At 46.7% G+C, this 19,063-nt stretch overlaps 1 protein-coding gene across 4 annotated transcripts in view; it reads right to left on the minus strand.

Annotated features, from left to right (window-relative positions):
* The window catches only part of GARNL3 (GTPase activating Rap/RanGAP domain like 3), a 129,717-nt gene that overhangs the window by 52,204 nt on the left and 58,450 nt on the right, over nucleotides 1-19,063 (minus strand). For all 4 annotated transcript variants that reach the window (XM_066256153.1, XM_066256151.1, XM_066256152.1 and 1 more), the window contains 3 exons: nucleotides 18,636-18,710; nucleotides 2,941-3,040; nucleotides 253-371 (listed from right to left, as the gene is read on the minus strand). In XM_066256153.1, the coding sequence (XP_066112250.1) occupies nucleotides 253-371; nucleotides 2,941-3,040; nucleotides 18,636-18,710 (294 nt within the window). The remainder of the gene's footprint in view (nucleotides 1-252; nucleotides 372-2,940; nucleotides 3,041-18,635; nucleotides 18,711-19,063) is intronic.

The raw sequence follows: 19,063 nt of genomic DNA on the forward strand, positions 1-19,063 counted from the left end.
TGCTTCCAGAACAGCTCTGCTGATGGCAAGACTGAGCCCAACACCTGCAGTGGCACGGGGGGAGGGTGGGCGCCAGATTTTTCTGTAGGACAGAATTCATGTGTAAGCTCTAACTCTACTTGACATCAGATTGTTACTTTAAACCTGCTTAAAAAAAGGATTTCTGACATTACATGAAGTTGATATAAATAGAGACAGCAAAGCACACAGGTTAAGTGGTGATGAAAGGCCAGGAGCAAGACAGTCACTTACTGTTTTCCTCCAAAGAATGGCACGATATTGAGGGACACGCTGATTGTTTTGGTCAGAGAGGGTAACAGACAAGAAGAAGGGGCTCTTCTCTATGTCATTTCCAATGTAATTCTGATGGACTGCAAAAGAAACAGGGTTAACACAGTAAAAATGCCAATGGTTCTTCCAGGCCGGGGTGGTATGGGCACTCCAGGTGGCATCTAGCCCTTTGCATGTGGTCGGGGAAGGCAATCCCAACCCCAGCTTGAAACAGGACCTGATCACTCCCTACAGTTCATGCACTCCACCCCCTTGCCAGTGATTGGCTCAGGAATGAACATGTGACCCAATCCTGCCCAATGAGACAGGAGGAGACATTGTTGCACAAAACCATACGGGTTTCCAGTGTACGACTCAACAAAACACCACCTGTACACTGCATCGTGCGCCCTCTGCCCAAAATCTCTTCCCGTCCTCGTTTACCCCCCTGGTCCGTCCCTGCCTCCCCCCCACCTCTGGCTATTACGCTATTACCACACTGCTGTCTGTGCCACTGTGTCCTTATCTGTTGAATCTAATGAACTGATACAGGCTTCCTCACTCTTGAGGATGGACTTCTCTAAACTCTGCATGGTGGTGTCTAGACACGATGCCTGGAATTGCTGCAACCATCTTGTGACCCTGAGGAGGCCCAGCCTTGACCTCACAGAGTCTCTGAGCACCCGCACCCTGGAGCCTGCCCGCCCTCTGGGGTTCTTATTCCCTCCCTTACTGGGTACACCAGTTGAGGAGCTGGCGCATCCAAACTGATGGCGCCATGTTTGTCTGGTCATCGCAGATCCAGCACCATGTTTTTCAAGCATTTGGGGAGCTGACAACTTTCCACTAATTTTTTTTTTTATCACAAAGTATGCCAAATAAGTGAACTTCTAAGCATAGAACAGGATCAGGTTTTTTTTTAGAGACCCAGCCACCAGTATTTTTTTTTAAATTGAAATTATTGGTTGACACTGGTTAACACCCCTAGATGCTTCTAATATGTAGCCAAAATTGAGAAACACGGTTCCGACAGATTCTGTTGAAATATATGAGTTACAACAGCTGAAGTTTAAATGTATGTCAGCAGACACAGTTGATATCTTTAACAGTACAATAAATGTAACTTGAGGCCCTGGCCAGTTGGCTCAATGGATGGAGTATTGGCCCAGCATGTGGACATCCCGTGTTCAAGCCCTGGTCAGGGCATATATGAGAAATGACCATCAGTTTCTCTCCGCCTCGCTCTCCTCTTTCTCTCCCTCTTCCCGTCTCGCAGCCAGTGGCTTGATTGGTTCAAGTTTTGGCCCAGGTGCTGAGAATAGCTTGGTTGATTTGAACATTGACCCCATATGGGGGTTGCTGAGTGGATCCTGGTGGGGCAGGTTTTTTTTTTCTTTTTCATTTTTCTGAAGCTGGAAACAGGGAGAGACAGTCAGACAGACTCCCGCATGCGCCCCACCAGGATCCACCCGGCACGCCCACCATGGGGCGACACTCTGCCCACCAGGGGGCAATGCTCTGCCCATCCTGGGCGTCGCCATGTTGCGACCAGAGCCACTCTAGCGCCTGAGGCAGAGGCCACAGAGCCATCCCTAGCGCCCGGGCCATCTTTGCTCCAATAGAGCCTTGGCTGCAGGAGGGGAAGAGAGAGACAGAGAGGAAGGCGCGGCGGAGGGGTGGAGAAGCAAATGGGCGCTTCTCCTGTGTGCCCTGGCCGGGAATCGAATCCGGGTCCTCTGCACGCTAGGCCGACACTCTACCGCTGAGCCAACCGGCCAGGGCCAGGTTTTTTTTTTTAAAGACACCAGTTGGGTCTGATCACTCTCATTTTATAGCTCAAGCATTGCATCTTCCACAAACAAATGTATCGGTCTGATAAGAAATTTATCTAACTCCTTTTTAATCCGCCATTGTGGTTCTTCTTCCATTCCCTCTGTCGCGAACGGCACTCATCGCTGTTCTCTACCTTTCCATGGATGTTCACGTGAGCCTTCCGTTATAAACGTACACCACTACTAATGCCGGAGCTCCTGCTGTATGCCGGCCATCGGGCTTAGTGCTTTTCCTATAGTGCTCACTGCAACACCTCTCCAAACCTACAGGCGTGTACTAGTACTACCCCCACTTCACAGATAAGGAAATTAAGTCTCGGAGAAGTAGACAGTAACTAGTGTAAGGCCCTGTGGTCCATAAAGCGGAGCTGGGGTTCAAATCCATCCCACAGTGTCCATGGAGGCAGGGATCATGGCTGCCTTGGCCGGATCTATACTGGCCCTGGAGCTCAGCGAACCCTTTCTTTCCCTCATTGCTTTGAAGTAAGCGTTCAAATCCCACTAAAGGCAGGGTACTTGCCTTGTAAAGTCTAAAGCTGTTCTCCACCCTGAAAATTCTTATGTCTCAAATCACTTATTCAGATGATCTAATCCCCTCTAATCCCTCCCCCAGACAAAAATAACTGCTCCCCCATATATATATAAAAACTCCTAGGGCTGAGGCTCTGAACTGAATCTTCAAATCTGCAAAGCTTATTCCTGACCTTAAAGTGAGATGCCCTGATATTAGTGTCCCTAATCTAATTAGTTTTGCACTTATAGCATACCAGAAATTATACGTACACTAATTTTCATTTTGAATATTCTTCCTTCCCCATCACCATAATGGCATAATTACCTTGTCCTAAAAAATACTTGAAATACCATCTGGTGTGGTATTCTGGGTTCTCTAAGTGCACGTCTGTTCTTCGCCAAGTACCTGGCAGAGCAGCTGCATTCTGTAATGGAACAAAGTCGGGCCATTAGAGGCTTATTTAGCAAGTAAAGAAGAAGCGACAATGAACCCGGAGCCCAAGACCAGAGAAGTCACTGTGAAAAGCGTACAAGTAAGGATATGCCCCCATTTTGTCATTAGAAAAGACACTCTATCTAAATCCATATCACAGAAGCATCCTGGGGTGTGTGAAGGGGTCCAAGTGAACCAGTGAGTTTGGCTATTTTAACTTGACTATAACTTGAGTTTCAAGTTTCTCTCCTTTCTGGTCCGAAGCTTCCACACTATTTGGGAGCTGGTGCCCCCTAGAGGCACACCCTTTTGTTTGTCACCCTGTAAGGCACATTTCACCTGGACTACATCTCTGCAGTATCTTATTTGAGTCCATATTCTTTGTAGAATTTAAAAATTTTATCACAAAATAACTCAACTAATGTGGATAAACAAAATGAATAATATAAATCCCCTTGATTATTTGTCCGAAGATAATCATTATTAATGATTTGGTATGGTTTCCTCTAATGTTTTTCCTACGTGTACAAACACAAGCAATTTCACTAAAATGGAATCATAATGATTGATTACAGGTTAAAACTCCAATGGCATCTACATTGTGCCACGTGGACAAGACAGACTTCTGGAATCAGGAACATACTTTCCTGATTCGGATATACCTCTAGTGATTTCTTTGAGTTCATGGTCAGTTTTCTTTATCCTGTTGAACAAGTTCTTCAATTCCAAGTTTACAGAGGCTTTTCTTAGAAATGAATATTGAATTTCACAGAAAGCTTTTTTGGGGGGCAACTACTGAGAGAAAAGGTTAAGTGGCGGGAAATCTTAGTAATGTAATGAATTATACTACTAGCTCTTCTTCGATTTCTGAAATACGCCCTAGTAGGTCACATCCTTCTGACACACCGCTCTATTTAAGACACTGACTGATCTATCATGTTCGTTAGTGAGATGGGGCTGTGGGCTTCTTTTCTGTACAAATTTCTGCCATTACTTTATAAAGTGAACTGAGATGCTATCTTTCTCATGGCTCTGGAAATATGGACGCTCAATGAGCGAGCTCTAAGTGCCAAGCACTAGGCTGGGCACTGTGTAAACACGAGCTCCACGGTACCTCCGCCAACCTTATGAGGCAGGTTCATGTTTACCGCCCCCGGCTTTCTGATGAAGAAAGTGAGGCTCAGAGAGTTTATGTTGTCTCTAGCTGCAGAGACAGTAAGCAGTGGAGCTGAAATGCAAGTCAGTTCCAATTGCAGAGGTTTTTTATTTCTTTTTAAAAATCTGAACCCTTATTATGTTCAAGTTTCTTAGTACTACTGTGCTTTTATGAGATTTTCTCATATTAAAAAAAATCAGCTATTGATATGTATATATAAAAGCTGCAAGGCCTGGCTGGGTAGCTCAGTTGGTTAGAGTGTTGGCCCCCTTTGCCAAAGTTGCGGGTTCGAAATCCTGGTCAGGGGCACATTAAAAAAAAAGCTGCGAGATTAGGAAGAGTTCAGGCCATCTGTGTGCCCTTTCCTTGAGCCGCCTACAGTTAACATTTATGTCATTGGTTCATTTGTCGGTTCTCCCCCCCCACCATACACACACAACTTTTCCTCAATCATTTCAGGCCAAGTTGCATAATTAACAGCCCTTTATTCCTAAAGGCTTCAGTGTGCACTTTAAGAACAGGGGTATCTTCTTACAGAACCACTGCAAGCTTTATCAACTCCTGAAATTGAACCGGATACAACGCTTTCTCCTACTGTCAGTCTTCCAATCTTGTCAGCTGACTCGATGCCATTTAAAGCGCTATCCCCTTCTTTACAGGATCATTAGTGCCATGTCTCCAGAGTCCCTTAATCTGGAACATTCCCACAGACGTTCTTTGTCTTTTATTACACTGACATTTGTGAAGAAGGTAGCAACCCCCTTCCTTTTTTTTTAAGTAAAGTATTCCAAATGTTGGGTTGGTCTGATGTCCTCGAGATGAGATTCCAGCTATACAGACCTGGTCAGAACACTACATTAAGTGATGCCATCCTTCTCAGTTTATTGTATTTCAAGATATCCATCTGTTCCTTATTGGTGATGCTGATGTTGATCGCCTGTTGGAGATGTCGCCTCTTAGCTCTGACCTTTTGTTGTGACTCAGGAAGGCCGTATAATTGGGTTTTGCTTCCTGTAGAATTTCTGGATGAGTCATTACACGCCCCTCATTTGATAACCATGAACCACCGGCAGTGCTCCTGGCCCCCAGTTCTTTCCACCACGTCACCGCACAGAGCGCAGCGACGGGACAGCCCCGGGGTCCACCAGCGAGCTGCAGGCGTCAGCTGGCCAGACACCGTGGGGGTGCGCCCGGGCAGCTGGCCTTACACATCAGATCCACAGTGGCTGGTGTCACAGTCCCAAGACCCTGGGTCCTGGGAAGCACCAGCAGACTCTGGAGAGGGGACTCTGAAACCACCAGACATTTCAGCCTCTCGAGCCTCCAATATTTGACAGCTAGAGAGGTTTCCTTCATGTAGCAGCAGCCCAGATCTTAGCTCATTGCTTCTAAATTTGTTCAACTGTGCACTCCGGGCCCATCTGAGACGTCTTCCTCAGGATGTCTGTGATTAGAGCCCTGGACTCTGCATTTTAACAAGCACCCAGATGATTCTGATGAACACTGAGCTTGAAGAATCAGTGCTCTACACCAGGGGTTCTGAAAGAATCCAGGGAGAATATGAACTTGGATGGGGCCAAAAAAATATTTATTTTCCCTAACTTCTAACTCAAATTTAGTATTTCATTCGATTATAAATATATGCAAAAAACTATAGTAGAATAAACAGTCCTGATAACCGTGTCACCAAATAAAAATCACATATTTTCAGAACTCATTATAGTAATTGCAGATATCTTGAAATATGGTTTATATTCTTCATTGTTCAAAATTACAATGGGTATGAGACCTGCTGCTGGATATACTATTTAATGCATTATGAAAAAAGCATGTATATTACAGCATAATATACTGGGCTTTAAAAAATCATTTTGATAACTATTTTAATACGACTGTTTTCCCTTGTAATCCTTGGGGTTCTGTCTTGCGCATTTACAAATGTTACTGTATTTCCCCATGTATAAGACACTCCATGCATAAGACGCACCTTAATTTTGGGGCCCAAAATTTGAAAAAAAATGTATTACATAAAGGTACTGAACTCAAGTTTTATTCATCATAAAATTCATACAACTCCTCATCCGCGCTAAAAAGCGGGAAATGAAAGTAAAAAAATCTACAACCACTGTATAAGATGCACCCAGTTTTTAGACTCCAAATTTTTCAAAAAAGGGTGTGTCTTATACAAGGGGCATTACAGTATTCTGAGAAGGGGTCTACAGGCTTCACAGACAGCCAAGGGGGTTCAATGGCATAGACAATGACTCCAGACTCTAGACCTCCTGCAGCCCCCGCCCCCACTGGGATTTGTCAGCTGTGGGGACAGAGTAAGGCAGGAGGGAGGAGGCAGCACAGCAGTCTGGACACAGGTGTCACCCTGGCCAGTGGCACGCCCTTGTCTCTATCCAATTATGGGTTTTCTAACAATCAAAAAGTTATCTACTTTATTTTCAACTTCACTGAAAGTGACATGGGGGAAAAGCCCAACACCAAAGAAGTTGTGAGTCTCGCAGAGCAAGACACTTCCCATCGCTTGTTAGAAGCACCCATGACGAGGTGCAAAGACAAGAATATACTCAGGGGCCCTGGCCGGTTGGCTCAGTGGTAGAGCGTCGGCCTGGCGTGCAGAAGTCCCGGGTTCGATTCCCGGCCAGGGCACACAGGAGAAGCGCCATCTGCTTCTCCACCCCTCCCCCTCTCCTTCCCCTCTGTCTCTCTCTTCCCCTCCCACAGCCGAGGCTCCATTGGAGCAAAGATGGCCCGGGCACTGGGGATGGCTCCTTGGCCTCTGCCATAGGCGCTAGAGTGGCTCTGGTCGCAACAGAGCGACATCCCGGAGGGGCAGAGCATCGCTCCCTGGTGGGCAGAGCGTCGCCGCCCCTGGTGGGCGTGCCGGGTGGATCCCGGTCGGGCGCATGCGGGAGTCTGTCTGACTGTCCCCGTTTCCAGCTTCAGGAAAAAAAAAAAAAAAAAAGAAAAGAATATACTCAGTAACTGACACAGGAAGGGAAACTGAGTTAACAAACAAGACCCTCTTCCTGAGACCCCAGAAGAATGACTTTGAATTTCCAATGACATGTAGTAGAAATGGACAGTAAAGGGCACAAATCTTTTTTTTTAATTTTATTTATTGATTTTACAGAGAGAAGGAAGGGAGAGAGAGAGACAGAAACAGGAACACTGGTCTGTTTCCGTATGTGCCCTGATCGGGGATTGAACTAGCAACCTCGGTGCTTCATAGCAACACTCTAACTAACCAAGCTATCTGGCCAGGGCAGGGCACAAATCTTTTTTTTTTTCTTTTTTTTCTGAAGCTGGAAACGGGGAGAGACAGTCAAACAGACTCCCGCATGCGCCCGACCGGGATCCACCTGGCACGCCCACCAGGGGGCGATGCTCTGCCCATCCTGGGCGTCACTCTGTCACGACCAGAGCCACTCTAGCGCCTGCGGCAGAAGCCAAGGAGCCATCCCCAGTGCCTGGGCCATCTTTGCTCCAATGGAGCCTCGGCTGTGGGAGGGGAAGAGAGAGACAGAGGGGAAGGAGAGGGGGAGGGGTGGAGAAGCAGATGGGCGCTTCTCCTGTGTGTCCTGGCCGGGAATCGAACCCGGGACTTCTGCACGCCAGGCCGACGCTCTACCACTGAGCCAACCGGCCAGGGCCAAGGGCACAAATCTTAAGTGTACATTCAAGGGAAGGAAAAATAATTTTCCTTCTACTCTTCTGAGTTCCTCTGGTTGGTCTAATAATCAAATTAGCATGAGAAGATTAACAGGAGAAAATAACCAAATTCATTACATATGTAGATACAGAGGTTCAGTAAGACTAAGGGACTCGGACAAGCAGGCAGTTGAGGCTTGTATGTTATCTTGAGCTAAGAAGAAAGAGGGGTAGTGATTTGGACTTCAAGAAAAGGTAGGCAGTTCACACAGGTAGATGAGAAAGAGTAACATTTGGTAAAAAAAATTCTTGCTGGGCCACCCAGAAACAATGGGACACAGAAGGCAATCTAACAAACCAACTTCCTGGGTTCCTCCCAGTCTGCCACACCTAGTTCATATTATGCTAAGGTGATCTTCCTTAGGCAGGTAAGGGGGAAGTAAAAAGCTCTTCTTGTGTCTTTTGTTTTCTTAAAAATAACCAGCTGGAAATAATCAGTATCTCCCAAAAGTCATATTTGGGGTGGCAAAGCTCTGTTCCCTCTAAACAGCTAACTACTTTTCAAGATACGTATATACCTTTATCACCATTACCAGGATCAAGACAGAAAACATTCTGGTAGCCCCAAAGGCTCCTCCATTCATTTTCCCAGTCGATACCCAGCCACACACTCCAACTGGTAACCATCACGCTGGCTCCTATCATCATGGACTCATTTAACCTACTCTTGAACTTCATAGAATGAAGTCATAATGTGTGTATTCATTTAAGCCAGGCTCTTTGCCCTTCCACACCATGTCTGTGACACTCGTCCATGTAATTGGTACAGCAGGAGTTCATTCTTTCCATGGCCACATCACAGCCCACACTATAGATGCACAGATTCACTCTTCAGTTGGCGGACATATGTATGGATTGTTGCCAGTTTGGGGTTATTATGAATAAAGCCACTCTGAACATTCTTGTGTCTGTCTTTTGGGGGACATAGCACTCATTTCTGTTGGGTGTAATCCTGGGACACAGAATGCAGATGCTTTGGTTTGTATACTGCCAACAGTTTCCCGAAGGGGAAGCACCAGTTGACACTATCGGCAGGGGACAAGCCAGTTGACACTATTAACCATATAAAGGAGCTGCTCCACATCCTCAGCTGACTCTCAGCATTTCACTTGGTAGTTTGGCAGTTCTGGGGTGAGTGCAGTAGGACTTCATTGAGGTTTTAATTTTTCAATAAATCTTAACTATTTTAAGTATGCCTTATTTTATAAGGGACTTCAGAGACATAGACAGTCCGTCTGCAGCACTTTCAGGGGACAGTGACACAGGCACACATTATTTATTTGACATCAACAAGGGGGAAATATTCTGACAAGCACATTTTCCAGACAACTAATGTTTAACATTGCAAACACCCACACTTATTTTTACGCCCTTTTAGATAATAAACGTGTGCTAAAAGGAATCATGGAGAGGAATAAGCCTGAATTCTCCTGTGCCATACTCATGCCTGTTGGTGCCCACACTGTTAAAGGAGCCCTGAAACTAAGACACCCAGAACCCATTCTGTCCACAGAAGCTCCTAGCGGCCGTCACTGTCTCTTTAACCACGTTTACGCTGTGGGACGTGAAGGAAGAGGGCTGAACCTGGCCAAGATATTCTGAACTTAGTCTAAATCTACAATGATACCCTTTACTGCAGTTTCTAGGTTAGATTGCTGAGCAAACACTGGCTGGAAATAAGACAGATTAAAAAAAATAAACTAAGAATTTCAAATTGCAGATCTAAATATAAGCTGCTTGAAAAAAGTAAAAATCACACAAAAATTAAAATCCTTTTCAGGCTCCACCCTCCATGCCCCACTCCAATAAATCTATCAAGTTCTTTTAAAAATGATACAGATTTTTAAAAGTTAAACACTTCAGTCGGGTACAGATGTGTAAAATAGATAAAGAGCAGGTCCCCAAACTTGTCTCCCGACCCTCCATTTTCATTCTACAAAGGAAATGACAATTAAACTCTTAGGTGACCTTTCAGAAACTTTCCTGCATGCTGACAAGCACAAGTATCTTTTTGTTGTTGCTTTTAAGGAAATGGGATGATCTGATCTCATACAAATCACTCTGGAACCTGCTTTTCTATCTGAGGCTGTGTCTTAAACACTTTTCTATGGCATCTGTCTCTACCTCACCTTCCTAACAGCTGCTAAATATTCCACTGTGGAAATGGGTCATAATTTACATAATCACTCCTCTACTGATGGAAACTGAGGTAGTTTCCAGATGGCTTTTCTTTTTCTACTTTAAATAATGCTTCCATGTACATCCTAACAATAGAACTGCTGGCAAAATGCTATACACATTTTTAATTACTGCTAATTGCCTTCCCAGAAGACTGCACTCATTGGCATATCCCCACCAGTCCATGGAGTCCTCCCCGTGCTGGGGACGACAGGCCGGCAAAGGCTGAGAGACTGCCCCTGCTCTGCCACAGACTGATTGATACATATGAGCGGGCTGGAAAGAGGTCTCCGGCTAGCGATCCAAGGGTCACACTCACTTTAATTAGTCATTGGAATGAGCACACAGATGGCAGAAGCACAAGGTAATCTACAGCTTCTCAGGGGGTGAGCTAATAGGGCAGGTGACAGAATCAAGATGTCAAAGACTCCTGACAACGCACAGTTATGGCCCTGGGAGAGTCGGGCCAGTGTGGACAATGCAGAGCCTGCACTTGGGCAGCAACACCACGGCGGGGGGGGGGGGGGACGTCGTCAGAAGCTGGTGAGTGGTAGGGCTCAGGTCTGAACCCAGGTGTGTTTAACTCCGAAACTGTCCCCACTAAACCATGGCGTTGCCTCACGGATAAATAACCACAGAGGTGAAAAGACTGGTGGGGTAGTGAGTCATGAGGCTCACAAGGGGAAAGTGTCCTCCACAAGGCGGGGCCCAGCCTGCTCCATCTGCCCTTGAGGGGCCCAGTTCGGTTCTGTGCACTTCCATTTAAAAGGCCCGTCAATGACCCCACGGGTCCGGAGGCAGCCGTGAGGGCGAGGATGAGGGGGACGAGGCCAGGTCTCAGCAGGAAAACAGCAGGTGTCCTGGCACATGAGGGTGATCATGGGGAAGAGGGTGCAGCCCTTTGACTACGGGTTGCAGAGGATGTGAACGGAGCTCGAAGTGCAAAACACAGACAGGTGACTTCTGCTGAATTAAAACAAACTCTCTAGCAACGAGAGATGCTGAAAAATGAGAATAATTGCTTCAGGCGTGTGATGCGGTGGGAAATATATATTTGGTCTTTGTCTCCAGTTCCTGGCACAGAGCTCCTAAAATGCTTGGAATTTCCTGTGTGATGAGGGTGACAGGAGTGTCTTTTGTTCTAAGGAGGTGACTCCTGGGGGGCCCCTGGATGGCTTCAGGACAGGCTGGTCGCTAGAAGGACCAAGCCTTGACTTGGAAGCTTGGAGCTTTCAGACCCACCCTGAAGTCTCCGGAGATGTGAGGGGCTGGAGACTGATCCCGTCGCCAATGGTCAGTGATTTAGCCGTTGTGTTTATGGGACAGAGCCTCCGCAGAACCCCTCCACCACGGCCCTGGGGCAGGGGCCCTCCAGGCTGGTGAATGCATCGAGGTGCAGGCAAGCTCCGTGCCCCACCCCCAGGCAATGCCCTACGCAGCTCTTAATTTTTGGCCGTTCCTGAACTGTATCCTTTACAATAAATGAGTGCTTTCCTGAGTTTTGTGAGTCATTTTAGCAAATTATTGGACCTGAGGAGGGTGGTGGGAACCTTTGACTTCGTAACCTGGGCTCCTTGCCATTGGCATCTGAAGTGGCACGGAGCCCTTGAACCTGTGGAGTCTGACACTAACTCGGGGTCATTAGTGTCGGAATTGCATAGAATTGTGGCACACCCAGTCGGTGTCAGGAAGGAAAAAAACCATGGAGGGAGTACAAAGTTTGTCTTTACTGGAGATATTCAAGCAAGGGCAGCAACTAACTGCTGGCAAGTCTGCTGCAGGGACTTGTGCCCTGGGTGGGACTACAGGACTGCTAAGCGAGTAGGGGTGGCCCGCGGTGCTACCTCAAACTGTTGACCAGTGCAGGACCAAGTGGTCAGGAACGGAAAGCAAGCATTCAAGAACTTTCACAGCAACTTGACATGACTGCGACACCTAGGTTCACGCTCCTTAAAACAGAGCCCAGACCAGTCTGGGTGTTACTGAACTCGGTGGTATGCTGCACGTGGGTGCTGCATGCTGGTCATCCAGAGGAGGACCCTGTAGAACAGAGTTCTGCAATGGATTGGAACTAAACAAGTGGGCGCTTCCCCACAGTCTGAGAAGCAGCGCTCTGAGGCCTGGGCCTCGCTGTGTTGTCCCGGTGAGGCCTCGGCCGACTACACTGTCTGAGCAGGGCTCTCCCGTAACTTTGCACCGTGGCTCTGCTTGTTTCTCTACAGGAGTTGCCAAAAGTTGCAATCATCCTGTGTTCCTTATTCAGCGACTGTTCTCCCGTGTGCCCAAGGGCAGGGACTGCAGCAGTCTTCTTCAGCCCTGCATCACAGCCTGGCACCAAGGACTGACCCGTGAAGGGGAGTTGAACGAATGACCACATATATGAAAAGCACTCCTGCTACATTACCTGTTTTTGGTAATGGTGAGCTAGGCTTGTCAACCAAACCTCCCACTGAAGAAACTGAAAGTACTAGAAAAATATGAAAAATCATCTCCTTCAAAGCACCGGAGTACTTATAAGATAGTATGGAATTACCAGCCCAAACTGCAAGGCAGTGGGAACCTCGAGAGGTAAGTAGAGTTTGGAAGCTCTTCTCAGCTTGAGAATGTTTGTCAATCATGGCAAAACTACATTTGGGTTTTGGTGATTTCCTGGGGCCAGTGGGAAAAGACTCAAGTCCCTAGGGCCCACTAAAGTAGGTCAGTCTAATAGGAGATCACTGCCCCCCCCCACTTCACCTTAAGCTGGGACCCAAAGGGCTGCACATTGAAGGCAAGGGGGAACCAGAGAGCCCGCTGTGCCCGAAGGTACCAGGAAGGCTGCCAGGGTGCCAAGCAGGTTGGGTAGAAAGTATCTCTGAGGAGCTGGGACCATGGCCAGACTCCACAGACATTTGCAGCTCCTTTCTCCACCACTTAGGCAGTTTAAAAAGTCTCAAGCTGGGAATTTAGTTGGAAGGGGTTTGGAAAAAGTGAATGCAAATCCTCCTCCAATTCTGACACCAACTCCGATACGTTTTCCCCCCGCACCACCAGGCAATTCTCCGACACCAGCTGGGTGTGCCCCAGCTCTGACGCCAGGTACCTGAACCACGGAGCACACAGGTCGCCAAGCACACAGAGCACCAGCACATGTGAACACGTGCCAGGAGAAAATGCCAACTCCGTACTCTGGAATCACTGATCACAGATAGAACTATTACACTGACCATGTTTAAAAAAATAAAAGGCAATTTTAACATTTCAAGATAATGTCAACAGTAACTATGGGAGTGACCAAGCAACCTCGGATTAGGCAATGGTTTCTTAGATATGACATGAAAAAAACAGGTAACAACAATAACAAAAAAGTAAACTAAACATCATGAAATTTAAAAACTTTAGTGCTTCAAAGGACACAATCAAGAAAGTGAAAAGACAACCTACAAAGCAAGGGAAAATTTCTGCAAATTATATATCTGATAAGGGTCTAGGACATACTGTACAGAGAATTCTTTTATTTTGTGACAGAGACAAAGAGATAGACAGAGAGAGGGACAGGAAGGGACAGACAGGAAAGGAGAGAGATGAGAAGCATCAATTCTTTGTTGTGGCTCCTTTTTCTCCTTAGCTGTTCATTGATTGCTTTCTCTTATGTGTCTTGACCAGGAGCTACAGCAGAGCGAGTAACCCCTTGCTTAAGCCAGTGACCTTGGGCTTCAAGCCAGCAACCTTTGGGCTCAAGCCAGTGACCACGGGGTCATGTCTATGATCCCATGCTCAAGCCGGCGACGCCGCGCTCAAGCTGGTGAGCCTGAGCTCAAGCCGGGTGAGCCCATGCTCAAGTCAGTGACCTCGGGGTTTTGAACCTGGGTCCTCTGTGTCCCAGTCCAACATTCTATCCACTACACCACCACCTGGTCAGGCTGTATAGAGAACTCTTAAAATTCAATACTAAGTAATTTATTGTTTCAGATCTTATATTTAGGTCTTTGATCCATTTTGAATTAATTTTGATGCAAAGAAACAAACTGTAGTCGAGTTTCATTCTTTTGCATGTGGCTTTCCAATTTTCCAAGCACCATTTATTGAAGAGGCTTTCTTTTCTCCATTGTGTGTTTTTGGCTCCTTTATCAAAGATGATTTGACCATATAAATGTGGTTTTATTTCTGGGCTTTCTATTCTGTTCCATTGGTCTGTGTGTCTATTTTTCTGCCAATACCATGCTGTTTTGATTACTGTGGCTCTGTAGTATAATTTGAAGTCGGGTATTGTAATGCCCCCAGCTTCATTTTTTTCCTTAGGATTACTTTGGCTATTCGAGTTTTTTTATGGTTCCATATAAGCCTGATGATTTTTTGTTCCATTTCTTTACAAAATGACATTGGAATTTTGATAGGAATTGCATTAAATTTGTATATTGCTTTGGGTAATATGGCCATTTTAACTATATTTATTCTTCCTATCCAAGAACAAGGAATATTTTTTCCATTTTATTGTGTCTTTTTCAATTTCCTTTAATAATGCTTTGTAGTTTTCATTATATAGGTTCTTTACATTCTTTGTTATATTATTCCTAGGTGTTTTATTATTTTTGTTGCAACTGTAAAGGGATTATTTTTTTGAGTTCATTTCCTGAAGTTTCATTGTTGGCATATAAGAAAGCAATAGGCTTCTGTATATTAATTTTGTATCCTGAGACCTTACTGTATTGGTTTATTGTTTCTAATAGCTTTTTTGTGGAGTCTTTGGGGTTTTTTATATACAGGATCATATCATCTGCAAAAAGTGAAACCTTTACTTCTTCTTTCCCAATATGAATGCCTTTTATTTCTTTCTCTTGTCTGATTGCTCTGGCTAGAACTTCCAGCACTATGTTGAATAGGAGTGGAGAGAGTGGGCAGCCTTGTCTTGTCCCTGATCTGAAACAATAAACTACATAGACGAAAACATAGGTACTAAACTCATGGACCTTGGCCGCAGAGAATAGTTTATGAATTTGACTCCAAAGGCAAGGTAAGTAAAGGCAAAGATAAATGAATGGGACTACATCAAACTAAGAAGCTTCTGCACAGCAAAAGAAACTGACAACAAAACAAACAGACAGCCAACTAAATGGGAGGTGATATTTTCAAACAAAAGCTTAGATAAGGGCCTAATATCTAAAATATACAAAGAACTCACAAAACTCAACAACAAAACAAACAATCCAATAAAAAATGGGAAGAGGACATGAACAGACACTTCTCCCAAGAAGAAATACAAATGGCCAATAGATATATGAAAAGATGGTCATCTTCACCAGCTATTAGAGAAATGCAAATCAAAACTATAATGAGATATCACCTCACACCTGTTAGATTAGCTATTATCAACAAGACAGGTAATAAGTGTTGGAAAGGCTGTGGAGAAAAGGGAACCCTTATTCATTGTTGGTGGGAATGTAGAGTAGTACAACCATTATGGAAGAAAGTATGGTGGTTGCTCAAAAAAATTAAGAATAGAACTACCATATGATCCAGCAATTCCTCTACTGGGTATATACCCCCAAAACTCAGAAACATTGATACATAAAGACACATGCAGCCCCATGTTCATCACAGCATTGTTCACAGTGGCCAAGACATGGAAACAACCAAAATGCCCTTCAATAGAGGATTGGATAAAGAAGATGTGGTACATATATACCATGGAATACTACTCCTTAGCCATAAGATATGATGACATCGGATCATTTACAACAACATGGATGGACCTTGATAACATTATACTGAATGAAATAAGTAAATCAGAAAAAACTAAGAACTATGATTCTATACATAGGTGAGACTCATGGACATAGATAAGAGTGCAGTGGTTACCGGTGGGAGGGGAAGGGAGGAGAGGAAGAGTGGGTGGCAGGAGGGGAAGGGCATAAAGAGAAACAAATAAAAGGTGATGGAAGACGATTTGACTTTGGGTGATAGGTATACAACATAATTAAATGTCAGAATGATGTGGAGATGTTTTCTCTAAATCTATGTACAATGTCACCCCGTTAAAATTAATTGTCTAAATAAAATAAAATACTAAAAAAAAAATTCAATACTAAAAGGAAACATTACCCAATAGTGAAATTGTTTTGCAATTTGTTTGTTCATGGGTCTGAACATGATTAAGCAGCTATAGAGTCTGCTATGCTCTAATGGCTTTCACCGACGCCCAGCAGACAGGCCAGCGGTGTTTGCTGGCTTGTTTTCCCTGAGTCTCAGATCCCTCTGAGGTCTTCAGCCAGGCTGCGCATTAACACTGGCCAGGAGCTTTTAATTGAAGGCCATCAATATGAAACATAGCCAACATACTCCAATTGGGTATTCACGCTCAGTGTCTTTGATAGAAACAAAATTTAAAACCATGGTTGAGCCTTGATATCACATTTCCCAGAGAAGCAATCCGAGACAGGGCTGTGTTTTGAATACAACAGACCACAGTGGTTTGTGAAATCCATCACCCTTCCAAATGGTTCCAAAAATGTTCAGTGAACTGCCCACGGCCACACTGCAGGTGAGCTGCACAGCCTGGATGAGCCCAGGGTGGCTGACTCCAGAGCCACTTCTGATCATCACGCCCACAGGTGATTTCCGATCCCTGACCTCCCAGAACGTGTCCTCTGACAGATGGCAGGACCAGGTGACATCACTGGGTGAGGGACTGTTTGATGATCAAAGCATGTGGTGACCCAAGGACCACGTGGGGACTGGATTTCTCTTTCCTGGGGGGGCGTGGCTTTCCTTCAGATCCTGGTGCTGGCTTGCGCCAGCATGCCACTAGTGGGCAGGGAAAGTCTAGCATGGTTAGTTCACTTTGGGCCGGGCTCAAGTTCTGAAGTTTGGTGGCAGGAGGGTTTTTTGTTTTTTTTTTCCATTTTTCTGAAGCTGGAAACAGGGAGAGACAGTCAGAAAGACTCCCGCATGCGCCAGACCGGGATCCACCCGGCATGCCCACCATGGGGCGACGCTCTGCCCACCAGGGGGCGATGCTCTGCCCATCCTGGGCGTCGCCATGTTGCGACCAGAGCCACTCTAGCGCCTGAGGCAGAGGCCACAGAGCCATCCCCAGCGCCCGGGCCATCTTTGCTCCAATGGAGCCTTGGCTGCGGGAGGGGAAGAGAGAGACAGAGAGGAAAGTGCGGCGGAGGGGTGGAGAAGCAAATGGGCGCTTCTCCTGTGTGCCCTGGCCAGGAATCGAACCCGGGTCCTCCGCACGCTAGGCCGACGCTCTACCGCTGAGCCAACCGGCCAGGGCGGCAGGAGGGTTTCTTGAGGTACAGCAACCTCTGGGGTCTCTGGTGCTTAGGTTCTCAAAGGAGACAGTGTGGTGGCTGCCAGCTTTGGGAGCACTGGCAAGTGAGGGCTTCTGCTCCTGACTCAGCTCCTGGGGACCCAAGGCCGCTGGAGTCTGTGGTCAGAAGCCTGTCCCGTCTCAGCAGCCAGGCTGTTTGGGGAGGGCTGTTTTCGAGCATCAGAAGCTAATTTCCCCAGGAGCGCTTTCTTCTGTGCGGGCCATCTGACATTACTCTGGACAGGCAGTACGTGGACATCATGCAGAGGTCCAGCCCATGCCGGAACTGCCATCTCTGCCTCACAGAACACTGGCTGGAGGGGCACGCGGCTGGGTAAATGGGGACGCTAGTTAAGGCAAAGGTGAGGACGGGCAGCCACTTTCTGAACGCTGTGGCCTTTCGAGTTGAGTCTATAGCCCTTCACCAGGAATGTGTGTGAGAGGTGGTCAGGAGGGCAGGGTGGGCTCTAGGCACCAGCAACGGCAGCAACACCATCGTTACTATTACAGCCATCACTCCCTGAATGCTTATGTGTGCTGGCGCAGTGCTGAGAGCTTTCCAGGAAGCCTTTCACTCATCCTGGGGCAGTTTCCAGGGCACAGATGAAGAAACCGAGGCCCAGGATCCTACCACCAGGACGTGGGGGAGCTGGAACTCACACCCAAGCTGTCTGGCTCCACAGCTGGGGTCCGCTGATGCACTACGGTGGGCAGCCTCTCCGAGGGGCAGCGCAGAAGGAAAAACGGGGGGACACACACTGCACTCGGCAGTCTTGGCAGGAGACCCCAGGGCTGGGGTGGGCAGTGGAAGTTCTAAGGACCTGCGGCCTGGCAAGGAAGGCCAGGAGCGCCCAGCATGCGGCTCGGGCCTAAGGAGTGGTAGATAGTAATGACCTTCTTTCCTGGTGTTGTCTCCGAATAAAGGTGAGCACAGTGAATTGGTAAGCACAGTGAATTTTTGCATCTCTCTCCTGGATCCCGACTGCTCATATGAAGGTGACAAAGTGACCAGCCTGGGATTCTGAGGCCTGTGTGATGTGTCATCCTATTAACAGCACCTTCCACACAAAGCAGAACGCATCTCCCCCGGTCAGCTTTGAGCGAAGCTGGACCGCTCTAGTTAGCCTTCCCCACTCCACCGAGGCAAGTCTTCCCTGGCAGCAACGACCGCACTTGCTCAGTACTGCTCACACAGCCACGTGCTTGGTGACAACACAGGGCTGGGGGCTTCCTTACCTCGTCTGAAGAGCCATTCTCCACTCTGAAACGTCCAGCCCTTTGAATGGCTCCATCGGCATCACTGGAAATAAGCTGAGGAGAAGAGAGTGCTTTGTTAGGTGGCTGGCTCACCATCTGCCCTGTCCCTCTGTCTGGACCCACCCTATGAGTATGCCCAGCCCAGCCACAGCTGGGAGCCGGCTTAGGCGCTGACGGCCGGCTGGAACTCTATTGGCCCAGTCCTCATGCAGTGGGCCCTACCGACCTTAGAAGCAGAAGAGTGAGGAACTCCTAACCCACAAGAGTGGGAAACAAGAATATCAACTCTGAATTTGAACATATTCCAATACTGAAAAACACTAAGGCAATGCTCCCTGGAAAAAGGACCTTAATCCACATCACATGTGGGCAAATGCAGCTCACAGATGGCAAAGCCGGAAGCCAAG

This window comes from Saccopteryx bilineata, chromosome 2 (genome assembly GCF_036850765.1).
Source record: "Saccopteryx bilineata isolate mSacBil1 chromosome 2, mSacBil1_pri_phased_curated, whole genome shotgun sequence".
Lineage (NCBI taxonomy): Eukaryota > Metazoa > Chordata > Mammalia > Chiroptera > Emballonuridae > Saccopteryx > Saccopteryx bilineata.